This window comes from Hippopotamus amphibius, chromosome 11, assembly GCF_030028045.1.
Source record: "Hippopotamus amphibius kiboko isolate mHipAmp2 chromosome 11, mHipAmp2.hap2, whole genome shotgun sequence".
NCBI classification, from domain to species: domain Eukaryota; kingdom Metazoa; phylum Chordata; class Mammalia; order Artiodactyla; family Hippopotamidae; genus Hippopotamus; species Hippopotamus amphibius.
The window spans coordinates 54,624,013-54,640,917 of record NC_080196.1 but is presented as its reverse complement, the minus strand read 5'-3'; the positions used below and the strand labels follow the sequence as shown (position 1 = coordinate 54,640,917).

Below are 16,905 nucleotides of genomic sequence, written 5' to 3'. Positions count from 1 at the left end.
CTGATAAGGGATTAATATTCAGAATATATTTAAAAGAAAAACCTCCTATAACTAAAAAATAATTTCTCAAAGGGCATTATATCAGCCTTTCTTCAATACTTCTGTTATGCTTATACACCTATTTTCCACAGTTAAGTTCATCTGTTGGTTGCTGTTTCCAGTTTTTAGCCTAAAGAAATGTGTACACTGTAACAAATCACTACTGATATTGCAAAAAAAGAACAGGGTGGAGCCCCAAGTATTGGGGTAGGGAAGAGATCTTAATTTACAAAACACCATAAAACAGCCAAGTCCTTGGGGTTAAGAAATACATTCATAACAAACACATTTTATTTTCTCAGTTAATTTTTTTAAAAAAGAGAATTCTTGCAGAGTCCATTCTCTCAAATTTTCAATGTTATCATTATTTGTTCTCTTTTACCTTTCTTTAATTTCAGTGCATTTAGGAAAAACTTCAGTACTTTAGAAAGCAGCTCCAGAGGTACGTACTAGGTGCCTATTTCAACATCAATTCTTTCTTACTAAAGGTTTCTGAATGTGTTTTCTGACTTACAACGAGCCCAACTAAAAGCCTGTAGTATTTCCTGGCCTCATACAACTAAGAATAGTCATGGGACACCGTTCTGGCCAATGAATGGGAATATGCAGAAAACACTGTGGTGGGCTGCAGGAGAGCTTTGGTCAAAGGGCTGGCTCAGCTGAGCACAGGCTCTGATGTGGGGGGCGAGGGGTGGGAACGGGCAGGAGCTGTCCTGTGACCCCACCGTAGAAGCACATTCTGAGGGAGGCCAAGCAGAAATAGAGGAGACTGGGTCATCGATGACATGCTGAAGCCACCGTAAAAGCTCTGCACTCCTATCTCCAGAATTCTCCTCCCACAAGAAAAGGAAGTCCTTATTTGTTGTCAGCTATTGCTTAATTTTCTTTCCAAGCAGCTAAATGCAGGTCTCTAACTAACACACACAGTAGAGCCAAATCTCAACAATAACTAGACCTGACACTGATGAGGCATTTTCAGGACCACCCAAGACACAAAAATAAACAATTTTATAAGCACTTTGTGTAAGCAATAAAATACACGGTGTTTCTCAAAATGGGGATGGGAAGGCCAGCGCTGACTATTCCCTAGGTCTATCATATTCGGTAAAATAAGCCTCTACTGATGTTCTGATGCTGAAACGTTACCCTCCGTAAACACTGGCCCTAAATACTACACCCTGGATGTCTCTGTCAGCAGTAAAACCTATCAACTTCAGCAGTGCTGATATCTGGGCAGGATAACTAACTGTCGCAGGCCCTCTTGCACCTGGCAGGACATTTGGCAGCAGCACTCCCTCTCCCAGCTGTGACCATCAAAATTCTCTTCTGACATGTCTGTCCCTGGACTGCAAAATCTACCACCAATACACCCCAGCTAATAACCCCTGTTCTAATCTAGTGCCCATTCCCACCTTTAATTAAAGCTAAATTTAAGTGGGAGAAGATCTTTGCTTTAAAGAATAATTTAGAGACTTCCCTGGTGGCACAGTGATTAAGAATCTGCCTGCCAATGCATGGGACACTGGGTTCAAGCCCTTGGGTAGGAAGCAACTAAGCCCATGCATCACAACTACTGAGCCTGTGCTCTAAAGCCGACGTGCCACAACTACTGAAGCCTGTGCACCTAGAGCCCATGCTCCACAAGAGAAACCACCCCAATGGGAAGCCCGTGTACCGCAATGAAGAGCAGCCCCCACTCTCTACAACTAGAGAAAGCCCACACGCAGCAATAAAGACCCAAAGCAGCCAAAAAATAGATTTATTTTTAAAAATAAAGAATAATTTAACCAAAATAATTTAAATCCTATTGATTTTTATATGATTTTTGCTCACAAAAGCTAGGAATAATTGACTCACTGGTTCTTTCTTTCTTAGTGGCAATGATCCAAAATGTAGCTAACTCATGCATGAAATGTCTTTCATGGAGTTATTTATGACAAAAGGCTAGAAATAACCTAAATGTCTAATGTCAGGGAAAAGATTGGTTGAACAAATTATGGTGCATCCAAATGAATGCTGTGTAGCCACGTAAAAGACAGGCACTCATGTCAGCAGTCATATAAACTCATACAGTCTCTGGGAGTGGTAATATATGACATAAACAAAGGCATAACAAAGCAGTAAGTAGAACTGAGCTGCTATTTGGGAGAAAAGTTCTTTCAGCCCCTCAGCTGTGTGTGAAATTTACACACATGTGTGAGCTGACTATATTAAGACTGCCCAACCCCTTCTTTTCCTAAGGGTCTGGAACCGACCTGATGCAAATCTGACTTATTCTTCCCTAAGATAACTTCTCTTGTTTTTCCTTTACCTTGAATACTTAGAAAACTCATGGGGGGGGGGGGGGGGTGTCAAGGGAGGAAGGGGATATGGGGATATGTGTATAAATACAGCTGATCGACTTTGGTGTACCTTATAAGCTGGTACAAGAGTGTAAAGCAATTATACTCCAATAAAGAGCTTAAAAAAAAAAAAGAAAACTCATCAGGATACACCCAGGTTTTTATGCTTTTCACATACACTCCTGGTGAAGACTTTGACCTTGAGAGACTCAAGGCATTCTTCAGCTCACAGATGTTCTTGAACTATTACTTCAGTTACTGTTTCATCTGTCTCCTCTGCTCTCTTCCAGGAACTCCCATCACAGATTTGAGACCTTCCTGTGTTTTCAATGCTCTCCTACTATTCATTTAAAAAATCTTTTTCCTAAATTCCGCAAGGTTTTTTTCTTCACACCACCTTGGTATTCTGCACTATCTATTCTGCTAATGAGTCCTGAATTTTAACAGTCACATTTTATAGCTTCAAGAACTCTTTCCTGTTCTCAGCTTATTTTATTTTTACAATCTGCATTTGTTATATTGAATTCCACTTTTCTCTCTTTTATAGTTTTTGCATGCTCTAAATGATAGTCTCATTTTCTTCAAGTGCTGAGTTTTTCGTATGTCTAGCATTTGTTCATCTTTATACAAAGGATCAGCCCTTACCCAAGCTTTTGTGGACGCTCACACTGTTTACTATCAGAATCCCCTGAGTCTCAAACATGTGGGTGGGACCCTTCTCTAGTGCCAAATAATAATGTGGGTTTTTTCTCATCACTGTGTTTCGGTCATTTCAAATAAATAAGAACAACAAAAAAGCTTCTACTGCATGGAATTAAAGACCTAGAAAATTATACCCATTTCTTATTTCCAATTACTTTTCTTGCTGTCAATTTTTACTACTATTTGCACAATTGTGTCTGACAACTTTCTCTTCTAAAAATCAGACTCAGACTTTTCCTTGGGACCATGAAAGAGCCAGTCTAGTAAGCGCCATAAGAAAAGCACGCTCACATTTAAAGTAAACACAGGAAGGGGATTTCTTTTGCCTGAGGGCAAAACAGTGCATGAACAGACCTGAAGGATGAGCAGGCGGGTGCCACGTCAACAAGCAAGGAAAGATGGGTCCAAGCAGAAAAGGAGCCATGCAAAGTCACAGGAATGTGAGTATACATAACAAACAAATGAAAGATTGATGTCTCGCAAGAAGTACAAGCAACACAAGAGAGGGAAATGCAAGACCTGAGGATGAATACGTGGAGAGAGATCGGATTATGCAGGCATTTGTTCATACTTCATTCACCCAACACATATACAGGGATTCTGCAAATTACGAAGATGCTGCTGCAAAGGGAGGGGCGAGGGGAGGAGAGATGGATTATTCTAGAACAGTATGATAAAAGCAGGCAGTTACTTAGAAAAAAAATTAATTGATGTGGAACAAGACAAGAATTTTCACTTTCATCACTCCTATTCAACATAGTACTGGAAGTTCTACCCAAGCAATTAGGCAAAAAAAAAAAAGTAGGCATCCAAGTTGGAAAGAAAGTTGTTAAACTATTTCTATTCACAAATGATGTAATCTTATATGTAGAAAACCCTAAAGAATCCACAAAACAACTGTTAAAGCTAATAAACAAATACAGCAAAGTTGCAAAACACAAAGTCAACACACAAAAATCAGTTGCATTTCCATACACGAGCAATGAACAATCCAAAAAAAAAAAAAAAAACCAAAACAAAATTAAACAATCCCATTTACAACAGAATCAGAAAGAATAAAATTTAAGTATTTTACAGTTTTAGACTACAGGTGAAAGACCTGTAGTCTAAAACTATGAAACATGGCTGAAAGAAATTAAAGACAACCTAAATAAATAGAAAGATATCTCATGCTCACGGATTGTAAGACAATATTAAGATGACAGAACTACCCAAAGTGATATACTGATTCAATGTAATCCTTATCAAAATTCCAATGACAATTTTACAGAAATGCAAAAACTCACCCCAAAATTCATACGAAAAGTCAAAGGACCCTGAAAAGCCAAACAATACTGAAAAAGAATAACAAAGTTGGACAACTCACACTTCCCGATTACAAAATTTACAGAGCTATAATGGGACTTTCCTGGTGGTGCAGTGGTTAAGAGTCCACCTGCCAATACAGAGGACAGGGGTTCGAACGATCCCTGGTCCGGGAAGATCCCACATGCCGCGGAGCGACTAAGCCCATGCACCACAACTACTGAGCCCACGCAGTGCAACTACGGAAGCCCAGGCACCTAGAGCCTGTGCCCTGCAACAAGAGAAGCCACTGCAATGAGAAGCCCGTGCACGGTAACAACGAGTAGCCCCGTTCCACAACTAGAGAAAGCCCATGTGCAGCAATGAAGACCCAACGCAGCCAAAAATAAAATAAAATAAAATAATAAACAAATCTTAAAAAAAAAAAACTTACAGCGGTGTAATAATCAAATCAATGTGGAAGGGCATAAAGATAGACACAATGGAATAGAACAGAGTTCAGAAATAAACCCTGAGATCTATGGTCAAATGATTTTCGACAAACGGGCCAAGACCATCCAACATGGAAAGGACACTCTTTTCAGCAAAAGGTGTTGGGAAAACTGGACATCCACATGCAAAATAATGAAGTTGGACTTTTACCATATACCTTACACAAAAATTAACTAAAAATGGATCAAAGACCTAAATATAAGAGCTAAAACTATAAGAAACTCTTAGAAGAAAACACAGGGATGGAAAATCTTCATGATCTTGACTTTGGCAATGGTTTCTTAAATTATGACACCAAAAGCACATGCGACAAAAGAAAAATAGATAAATTGGACTTAAAATTAAAGATTTATGTGCATAAAATGACACTATCTAAAAAGTGAAAAGAAAACTCACAGATTGGGATAAAATATTTATACATCATGTATTTGATGAGATATTAATAACCAGAATATATAAAGAATGCCTACAATTTCAACAACAAAAGGACAGTTAAAAAACAGGCAAAGACACTTGGGACTTCCCTGGTGGTCCAAAAGTTAAGACTCTGCACTCCCAATGCAGGGGACCTGGGTTCGATCCCTGGTCAGGGAACTAGACCCTGCATGCTGCAACTAAAGATCCTTCATGCCTCAACTAAGATCCAGCACAGCCAAATAAATAAATAAATATATTTTTTTAAAAAGCAGGCAAAGATACTTATTAGAATGGCCAAAATCTGAAACACTGACAACACCAAATGGCAACAAGGATGTAGAGCAATAGTAACTCTTGTTCATTGCTGGTGGGAATACAAAATGGTTCAGCCATTCTGGAAGACAGTTTGGTGCTTTCTCACAAAACTGTACATACTCTTCTTTTTAAATTTTTTAATTAGTTATCTATTTTATACGTATTAGCATATATATGTCAAAAAACCTCAATCTCCCAAATCATCCCACCCACTCACCCCCCACCCCGCTTTCCTCCCTTGATATAAATACATTTGTTCTCCACATCTTTGTGTCTATTTCTGCCTTGCAAACTGGTTAAAACTGCAAACACTCAACATATGATCCAGCAACCATGCTCTCTGGTATTTACCCAAAGGAGCTGAAAACTTATGTCCACATAAAAACCTGCACATGGATGTTTGTATCAGCTTTATTCATAATTGCCAAAACTTGGAAGCAACCAATGTGTCCTTCAAGAGTTGACTGCATAAACTGTGATACATCCAGAGAATGGAATATTAATCAGTGTCAAAAAGAAATAAGCTATCAAGCCATGAAAAGACATGGAAGAACTTTAAACGCATACTGCTAAGTGAAAGAAGCCAATCTGAAAAGGCTACATACTGTATGATTCCAACTATAGGACATTCTGAAAAAGGCACAACTATGGAGACAGTAAAAGATCTGTGATTGTCAGGAGTTGGAGGGATGACAAGATGGAGCACAGCAGATTTGTGAAAATACTCTGTATCATGCCATAGTGATGGATACATGTCGTAGAATACATCAGTCTAAACACACTGGATATACAACACCAAGAGTGAAGCTTCATGTAAACTATGGATCTGCATGATTACTACCTGTCAGTGTAGGTTCATGGGTTGTAACAAATATGCTGCTCAGGTGAGGGGGAGGATGGTGATAACATTGTGGGGTCAGGGGGTATATAAGAAATCTCTATCTTCCTCTCAATTCTGCTGTGCACCTGAAACCACTCCAGAAAAGTAAAGTCTTAATTAAAAACAAACCAAAAAAAGGCAAAGGACTTGAATAGTCATTTCTCCAAAGTTACAGAAATGGTCAATAAGCACATGAAAAAGATGCTCAACATCCTTAGTCATTAGGGAAGTGCAAATCTAAACCACAATGACATACCTACTAGGCATGACCATAATTTTTAAAATGGAAAATAACAAGTGTTAGTGAGGATGTGAAGAAAGCAGAATCCTCCAGCATTGCTGGGGGGAATGTAAAATGTTGCAGCCACTGTGGAAAATAGTTTAGCAGTTCCTCAAATGCTAAACACAGAAGTACTATATTATCCAGCAATTCCACTTCTAGGTCCAAACCAAATGAATTAAAAACAGGGATTCCAAAGAATATTTGCACACCAATGTTCACAGCAGCAGCATTCACGATAGCCAAAGGGTGGAAACGTCCATTAAGAGAGAAGCCAAATGTGGTATATCCATACTAAAAATATCAGCCATAAAAGGAATGAGGTTGGTACAGATGGCAACATGGTTCAACCTTGACAGCACTATGCTAAGTGAAATAATCCAGGCACAAAGGGACAAATACTGCGTGTTTCCACTTGCATGAGGTACAGAGAAGAGGCAAATTCACAGAGTTAGAAAGTAGAGCAGGGGTTACCAGGGGCTGGGGGAGGAGCAATAGGGACTTATTGCTTAATGGGTACAGAGTTTCTGTTTGGGGTGCTGAAAGGGTTTGGGAAATGGTGGTGATGGTTGCACAACACTGTAAATGGAATAAATGACAGTGAATTGTACACTTTAAAATGGTTAAAATGACAAACTGTTACCTATATTTTATCACAAAAACAATTTAATTGGGTGTCTACCTCAGTCCTTATAACAAAATCAAGCCCAGGTTGAGCCATGATTTAAAGAGAAAAATAAAACCATAAAATTGTTGAAAGACCCTGGAGAGAATTTTTTGTAATCAATAGAGAAGGCCTCTCTGAGCCATGGCACAAAAACTTAGAAAAGGCTGATAAATCTGATTTCATAAATATTTTAATTTTCTACATGAAAAACTATCATAAACGAGGTCCAAAGATAATCGGTAAGTTGAAAAAATATTCGTAATATATGACAAAGGCTTAACTTCCTTAATATGTAAAGAGCTCTTACATATCAGAAAGAGACATGAAATACAAATGACTTTTAAAAATAAAAACTGTTAGGGACTTCCCTGGTGGTCCAGTGGTAAAGAATCTGCCTTCCAATGAGGGGATGAGGGTTTGAGCCCTGGTCAGGGAACTAAGATCCCACATGCCTCGGGGCAACTAAGCCTGCACGCCACAATTATTGAGCCCTCACACCTCAACTAGAGAGCCTGCAAACTACAGAGCCCACTCGCCCTGAAGCCTGCACGCCACAACTAGAGAGAGAAGCCTGCGCACCACAGCAAAGAGCCCGTGTGCCTCAACAAAGATCCTGCGTGCCACAACTAGGACCTGACACAGCCAAAAATATTAAAAATAAATAAATAAAATAATAAAAAAAATTATCATTAAAAAAACTGTTAGACTTCATTCATAATAAGGGAATTACAAAATTTAACAACAGTAAGACCCTTTTCTACCTATCAGACAAAGTATAAAAAATTACGTAGGGGACTTCCTTGGTGGCACAGTGGTTAAGAATACGCCTGACAATGCAGGGGACACCAGTTCGATCCCTGCTCCAGGAAGATCCCACATGCCAAGGAGCAACTAAGCCCGTGCACCACAACTACTGAGCCTGTGTGCTAGAGCCTGTGAGCCACAACTACTGAGCCCACGTACCACAACTACTGAAGCCCACGAGCCTAGAGTCCATGCTCCACAACAAGAGAAGCCACCGCAATGAGGAGCCCGTGCACTGCAATGAAGAGTAGCCCCTGCTCTCCACAACTAAAGAAAACCCATGTGCAGCAACAAAGACCCAATACAGCCAATAAATAAATAAATAAATTTACTTATTTTTAAAAAAATTTAGGTAGGTAAAGGTGTAGGGAAACTGGTACTTTCTTATACTACTGATGGACATGCATAACCTCTTTGGAAGGTTATTCATTGAAGCATTGTTTATAACAGCTAAAGACCAGAAATAACCCATGTGTCCACTATAGAGGAGTGCTTAAATAATGGATATCATTCAACTGTTAAATGAACACATGAGGCCTATAAGGAAGGATTTTTGAACTATAAGTGAAAAAAGCAAGGTGCAAAACAGTATGCTAATGTTTGTTTCACAGGGGTTGGATGGGGGTTGGAGGGCATAAAGGAGAGAGGCTGACAGGCGAGGGGCGTAGGTAAAGGAGACACACAAGGAGCCAGTTACAGTGAAAGCCTATGGGAGGGAGTAACGGGGGAGCACTTTCCACCACAAGCCCTTCTGTACTGCTCTCATTTTTGCCATGTTAAGGTAATCCTAACCAAATTATTTACTTATTTATATATTAAAACACAAGCTCTAAAATTCAGTCCTGGATTCTCATCTGGATCTACTGCTTAACTGCAGCATAAACATGGAAAAGTTGAATCTCAGTTTTCTCATTTGTAGCCACCTTTCAGATAATCCACATGAAGTTACATAGCATTTGTCTGATACAAAGTAGGAGCTCAGTTAAGATAAGCTATTTTATTCTTATTAAAGTATTCTCCTCAAAGAGGAGGGCCTCTCACAAAGAAGTGTAATACACAGCAGAACTTATTCCCCCAGAAATCTTATCTCCCCACCAGCCACAGGCATACTGAGAGCCATAATCCAACCTGAACACTCCAAAATAATGGGTTTTAAGTACGCAAGACATTTAGCTTCATACGTCACTGTGTCCATCCGCAGATCTTTATACAGAGCATATGCACAAACATTTGACTAACAGAACAAAGTAAACACTTAACCATCGTATCATTCAGGATTCACTTAGGGACCTTAAGTATAAAGAAAGAAATTTCGGTATTTCTCCCATAAGTAGAAACTATCATTTCAGATTATCTGAAAGTCCTACTTTCTTCTTATAAAAGTAACATCTCTTTTCCAATTTCCCAAATTCTTATTTGTTGTTCCATCACAATAGCTCAAGGTAGAACATTCTACACTACAACAAGGATATAACATTTTCTGTGTACTATATAGAACAAAGCTATGTATCAAGTACTAAAATATTATTTAATATTATATAATAATAAATTGTTATAACTACCTCACCTTGACAATGATGTTACAGTAATAGGGATTTTAAAAAATACAAACTTAAGATTTGAAATGTGAACCCATGTTTTCACTGGCTGAGGCATAAATCAGTTCCCACTGCCGCGGAGGACCTGGTGTTGGAGGCCCCAGCCTCAACTAGGAGGAGTGGGCCGCCCTCCAGGAGCCTTACCCCAGCCTACTTCAAGAATTCCTGGAAGCACTACTAAGTAACCAACCTGTTAGAGGAAATGATAGCTTTCAGAGTATAAAACTGTTTGAATACAGTGAAAGAAGAAAGAAAATAATTCAGTATGAGATTTTCTTTAGAGGTATGAAGGCAGTCTGACACAAAGTTATCAATGATCAGTGACATGAACCAAATGAACCAAGTGATAGAACAAAGAGCATATTAAATCAGAGTCCTAGGTTGTGAAAGGAATAGGAGCACATAAAAATAAACAAACCTCCCAAACTGATGAAGATACCCGAAATCCACAGATGCAAGTTTCCCAGAGGTCATCAACCCCAACAGTCCTCAGTGGCCTATGATGCCCTTGAAATCACATGCCAAATTTGGGGGAGTTGTATGTATGTGGTCATGTCTCTTGTTCACAGGTTTCATCCTAAAGGTGTCCACAATCTTTAAAAGCAAGGATTTCACTGTTAAGTCAAAACTGCTTCCTGAAAAAAATTCCTACTACTGTACCATAAATAGAACATTAAATTAGGACTACATTAAATACATTTAAAAGAGCACTACACTCATTTCAGACCTCAGCCCAGCAAGGTAGAACATCATCCCAACTAAGAATGTAACAGAAAAGTTTACTATTCCACTCAGAACAGGAGAGTCAGAACTTACATGCTCTAACACTAGCCTGCTGAACTGCATCTGTTCCTTAGTTACCAGCTGCTATGTTTTAAGTTTATATGCTAAACTAACTTAGTATATGGCTAGTCACTATTATCCGAAGCAATGGAGGGTATTATCAAAAGTTCTAAATTACTAGTTGGTTTAAACATTCTCTGCCCCTAACCATTTACCAATAAGAAATTTACCAATTTTAATGGTGACACTGACAGGGAACAGAGCATGGAGAATCTAGATAAGAATTTCCAGGGGAAACAAATCATACGAATGTTTATCTGAAAAAGTGAAGAGCACACTTGTGTTAATTTTAATTCTGCTCTCTTAGATCTTAGCCATGCATATCTCTGGTTTACTCTTTGGAAGAGTGAACAGAATAAGAAAACAAAGCAATCAGATAGAGTGTGCAAACCACAGGAGACTGCACGTGCTGTGACAGTTCTCAAAATGGGAACAGGGAATTCTTGTGGGATAGTAATGATCTGGGAGAAGCCAAAAAGGGCTATTGGAGATTCTGGTTAAAATCAATAAACTGAACAAGAGGCAAGCTAGAAAAGCTAGGGGCCAATGTAGCCCCCTAGATTTCCATGATTATAGGTATCAGTAACCTACAGAACCTGTCAAAGCCAAAACAATTGTATTTCTAGTTCTGTATTCTTCATTGGAGCATCATTCACCAGCCTGCTTTTCCTTAAAGCAGTGATCCTTACCTTCTGAGGAATCACAGAGCTCCACTTAAGAATCTGACCAAAGCTATGGAATCCCCCAGAAACTATACCTCCCAGGGCATTCACACAAGTTAGCACAGTTTCAGGGGATGTGGAAATCCCTTTTCAGTCTGATCCATGGATCCCAGATGCTGTTTTAAAGGCCTCCAGTCCCAAAATGACCCAACCTATAATAACACATTCCACTCTCTCCTTGCCATCAAAAATGTAAATGATTCTCTCAGTGCGATTAAACTCAAGTAGATCATAAGAAGAAAGCAACATAGGCTGTCATACTAGCCAAGCAGAACAGTGCTGCAGTGAGAATCACAAGGACGGGATTTGGGTCCCCACTCTGTCACTAATGGATATGGTAACTTTACAGAAGCCACAATGGTGTCTCCTCAGCTGTGAGTGCTGACATCTTACAAAGGGAGCAGCACTCTTGTTTAGAGAATACTAACTGAGCATCTAACACACTGCAGGCCTCCAGGCAGATGGTGGGGAAACAAAGGAAAATGAGGCAGCCCCCAAGGAGCTAGACAGACAAGTAGACAGATATAGAACACAGAGGTTCAGGAATCAGAGAAGGAGCATATAACTGCCTAAGATGACTAAAGTCTAGTCCTGAAGACATTTTCCAGACAGATAAGATAGGCACAGAGATGTCCAACACGTGCAAAGACTCCAGGTGTGAGAAAGCAGGTGATTCTCAAGGAAATTCTAGGCGTTTAATACAGCGAGCACTGAGCACTTACATTAAAGGCTGGCAGGAGAACATGTAGCAGACACTGTACGGGAAGTGTTTTAGAAGATAGCTTTGATTTATCCTCCACACTGGCGGCCCACTCTAAGCATTAGAAGAACAGAGTTCATTGGATATCTTACTTCTAAAAATTAGGTGATTCACAAACGGTAAAAACTGCTCTTACTCTGACAATATCAGAACTATGAATTTCTAATAAAGAAAAATGACCAGTCAGATAACAGATCCACAAACTCTGATTAATCAACCAAATTCTTTCTGAGCTACAACTTACTAGAAACATTACTCCGTGATTTAGCTTTTGCCACTTCCCTACAGTTACTCTCTTCCCCGAAAGGCTCACAAAGCTCCATTCCTTTCCTCTGCCCTTCTAATGCCCCAGCCTCATTCAGACAGCAATCAGCAGTGACAAAGGAAAGGCAAGAAGTGATCATGAACATTTCTCAAAAAGCCAGATTAACCTCAGACTACATTAATGTTATTAGTTTGTCACTCAGACCAAAGTAGACTTTTCCAGCAATCTCACTTCTGCCAGCCATGCCCGTTCAAGGCAAGTCTTCCACCCTGTGCTCCTGATCCCATCAGCTCCCACTTCCTGAGGTTTCTGGCTCCAAGAATCGTCCCTTCTCTTTCTTCCACCTCCAATCTCTTTAGGCGTCCCCCCTCCCCAGTCATGTGAACACATCAAGTCACCCTTCTGTGGTAAGAAGTCACTGTTCAGCAAACACGTATCAAGTGCCCACTAAATGCCCACTAAGGCATTGGCAGGCCTGCAGGAAGCCTGATGAGGCCAAGAAAAGATAAACAGTTAAGAGTCTGCTCCAACCCAGTCATTCATTCCCAGAAACCTCGCACTTCAAAAGTTATGTCATAAAAGCAACTGTTCAAAGGGGGTGAAAAGGAGTAAGGGGCCAGAGTTTCAGACTCAAAATAATACAGTCACTCTTCCTACAAGACTTTGAATAATAAGGTATAAAACAGAAGTCCTCACATCACTAAGCAAGTCCACCTCTTAGTTATATTTAGCTTTTTTGTTCAAGAGCAAAACCTTTCTTTTCCTAGTCAAATTAGTATCACCAAAAAAAAGCACAACTCTTCTCAAACATTATCATCAATATACCCACTGCTGTGATCTGCAAAGCAGAAAGCCCACTGAAACACTTTTTCCTACTCAAACAATAGTGGTTTGCTTAACAGAAACTGTGGTCCCAAAATCCTGTGCTGCTGCATCACATCCAATGCCCTCCCTTGAAAGGGGAGGCCATGGGACACTATGGGTATGTACCAAGGGATCCCACCCTGCAAGGGAACGCTGGGAAGCCCCCTCCACCCCTCCATCCCCGCCCTGAGGAAGTGAGACTCCAGGGATGAGGAGGAGGTAGTTAAGCAAAGGGGGAAAGAAAAGTTGTGCTCAGGCAAAGAGAACTATACCTACAAAGTCCTTAAAGGAAGGAGAGACAGCACATTTCAAGGAGCAGAAGAACCCAGTGGAAAAGAGGGAAGAAAGTCATATGGGGAGGTAGGACCTGTGATCCTATGAGCCATGGCAGGTGTGTGAAGTCTACATAGTGAATGACAGGAAACCACTGAAGGTTTAAAGTAGGGAAGTCACACATTCATGCTTCATTCCCTACTCCGCCCTGCACCTGACTTCTGTATTCCACTCAAATTGCTCTCTTTAAGGAATCTGCTGATCTTCTAGCCATTAATTTAAGGGGCCCTTTCGGTTGTGACCTTGTTGCTGGCCCCTGTATCACGTGCCTGCTGAGCACAGCTCCCTCCACACCCACCAGCGATTTTCCCTCCACTTCTGTGGCTATTCCTCTCTAGCCTTTCTGTTTCCAAGCTCCTCTTTCTCTAGCTAGCCCTTACACGTTGCTGTCTGTCAAGATTCTGTTTGTGGCCTTCAGCATTTCCAAACCCTCTGCTTTCCCCAAGTGAGCTCACTCACACCTAGGACCTCAAATATCACCTGCATGCTCACGCCTGTTTCCAAAATCGTTTACAGCTCAGATCTCTCCTGAATTCCAAATTTATATATTAAACTATTCCCATTTCAATGTCTTACAGGAATCAAATTGAACAGTTTCAAAACCAAACACATCTATCCCCTCAGCATTTCAAATCTGCATCTCCCCTTCATTCTTCCTGCCACTGCCTGAGGTCAGGAGCTCAACATCTCTCCTCAGGTTGACTCCCAAAGACCCCCTCCCTGTGCCAGCTGCCCACAGTTAGCCACACCCAACCCACTGCTAGAATGATCCTGCTAAAAAGTAAAGAGAACATGATTGTGGTACTTCCAGGCTTCAAATTCCACAAGTGGGTCCTACCAACTAGCTCAAAGTCCTCAGACTCATCTACAAGGGCTCAGACTCCGTCTCACTGTCTGGCCTTGTCCCTCTGGCACCTCAACCTCGTGCTGCACTCTGCACCAGGCTCTGCCACTGGCAGTTTTCTTGGCCTTCTACGCTCTGTGCCTCTGCACACATTTCTTCCTCCTCCGAACACTAATTCTCTCCCTCCCTCATTCTCCTCCTCTGGCCGACTTGTCCTTCAAGACGCAGGAAAGGCCCTCCCTCCTGCAGGTGGCTGTGCCCGGACTCCCAGATGCACCGCACCCTGTGCTTCATACGAGCTTCGCTGGTTCTTACTCTCACGTTTTCATCTGCTTCCGGAGTTACCACTCTCCACTCAGCTGGATTTTGGAGAGCAGGGACTTGGTCTAACACAGCACATGATAAGGTGTTACAAGTGAGAGAATGAAGATATGGAATCCCGATGAGGCCCTCAGGAGAGCAAGTCCCAGAGCAAGTCTCAGAAGCAGAAACATGGTCAGCAGCTCTCTGCTGAATCCCCACGGCTTGGGGCAGGGTGCGCAGTGCAATCTAGAGAATGGCTGAGTGGATGTTCAGAGTCAAAGGAAAACGCTCAGAGTCAAAACTCTTTCTGGACTTACTTTCCACTTCTTCCTTGGTTTGTGACCAACTTTTACAAAACACCAGTGTGTAATGCATGATTTGTACTGACCAAACAAATGCTCTTGTTCTTCCATTAGGAAAAAGAAATAATAAGAGCTTTGACCAACCCACTCAAGGATTCCTAGGTAGAAGCCCATGGAAGGGTTTCCTAGACTCTATGAAACTGAATGCAATTTTCAATGGATACAAATGCATTTTTCTGAGATGGATTATAGTTTTCATTGAATATTCAAGAGTATTAACGATAACAAAAAAAGTCAAACTGCTTAGTCAAAATGTCAAGCTGAATTAAGCTGTAGCATGCACCGTCTCTTCCCAAACCTGTATTTTGATAAACCGCTCGCAACCTGCGGAGACTAGCCTCTCCCAAAACAAATGTAAATGGAGAAGACACAGCTGGCAGGCTCTCACAGAAAGCTTCCTACGAGAATTTGCGTTTAAAACTTTCTATAATTGGGAAAGTCCTTACCAGCGTTCTTTGTAGTCAGTACCCTATTCTAACACACTCTGACCCACGTGCATCAGGGTATTTACTACACGTCCTGTTAACTTTCTCAAAAAGAAAACGTTACATTACGAACACAATGAAAAGAGAAACTGTCATCTAATTAAACGGGAAGGGGAAAAACCCGGGAACATCCAGATTTACATGAAAGCCCTTTTTCTGTCGTTTTACTCCACACAGAGCGACCTGAACAGCGGCAGTAGCATTTAGCTCACAACCACTCACTGCAAACCAAGGAATAACAGGTAATAATTAGCAGTAAAGAGCAGACAACTAGGTCATTTTAAGAGAGAGAATGAAGTTCTGCTCGAATTGAAAGGCTCCGTGGTTGACCCAGGAGACCATCCCAGAGCGAGTCTCCACAAAGCGGCCAGAAATCACGCCGGGGGCCCGCGTCCGGGGAGCCACCTCACGACGCCCCGAGATCCGAGTCCCGGCGGCCGAGCCCGAGGGCGCGGACGACCCCTACGTACCCCCCCTGACTCACCGAGCTCCTTCCGGGAAGCTCTGAGGGGGTGACGGCGCGCCCGGGACGCTCGGGCCGCCCCGCCACGGTTCGACGACCCTCCCGGGACCTCCAACCCCCCAGCCGCCCCCGGCCCCGCAGCATCCACGCCCATGCCCGCCCCCGGAACCGCCCCCCGGAGCCCACTGCGCTTGCGCGCACGAGACCGCCCCCCCACCCCGAGTGACCGAGCGCCCGGGCGCCGAGGCCCGGGCGGCGCACGCGCGCCCTGACGCGACCCGCGCGCCGCCACTTCCGCCCCAGCGGGAGGCGGGGGAGGCGGCGGGCGCCGGCGGGCGCGAGCCCGGCCCTCGGAGGGGGTGGCGGCGGGTGCGCGAGCCCGCCACTCACCAGGTACAGCTGCTGCCAGCGATTCTGAGCGTCCAACTCCTCAAACTCCCGCTCGATGGCGGCCGACATGGCGGCGGGAGCGAGCTGGCGCACGGGAGCCTGCGCCGGCGGAGAGGCTCAGGCCCCGCACAATCCGGGCAGCGCGCAGCTGCTGCCGCGCATGCGCCTTCCACGCCCGCCCCGCCCCCACGCCGCCCTGGCCGCGGGGAAAGTACCTGGTGCGTGACGTCAGCGCGCCGGCTGCGCTGCGCGGGGCGGGGCGGCAGCGGAGGCGTGGTCCAGGCGGTGCCCAGGTGGAGGGGGCGGGGCCGAACGGCCCCAGGGCTCTGAGGACACTGCGGGTGGGTGGAGCTCCGGGGAGAGCCGCAGGTTGAGTGCTCTGGGGTTTGAATTTCATTTTGAAAGTAGTCTAGGTCAGTTTAGCGGCCTG

The 16,905-nt window shown here is 42.7% G+C and overlaps 1 protein-coding gene across 5 annotated transcripts in view; it reads right to left on the bottom strand.

Annotated features, from left to right (window-relative positions):
* Positions 1-16,648, bottom strand: part of PTPN2 (protein tyrosine phosphatase non-receptor type 2) — a 67,257-nt gene extending 50,609 nt beyond the window's left edge. For 3 of the 5 annotated variants that reach the window (XM_057699103.1, XM_057699102.1, XM_057699106.1), the window contains exon 1: positions 16,107-16,263. In XM_057699103.1, coding sequence (XP_057555086.1) covers positions 16,107-16,229 — 123 coding nt within the window. In that variant the 5' untranslated portion in view covers positions 16,230-16,263. Of the gene's footprint in view, positions 1-16,106; positions 16,264-16,475 lie in introns of those variants that run through there. The other 2 variants (XM_057699104.1, XM_057699105.1) reach the window with 2 other exon arrangements.
* Between the last annotated feature and the right edge of the window lie 257 nt (positions 16,649-16,905).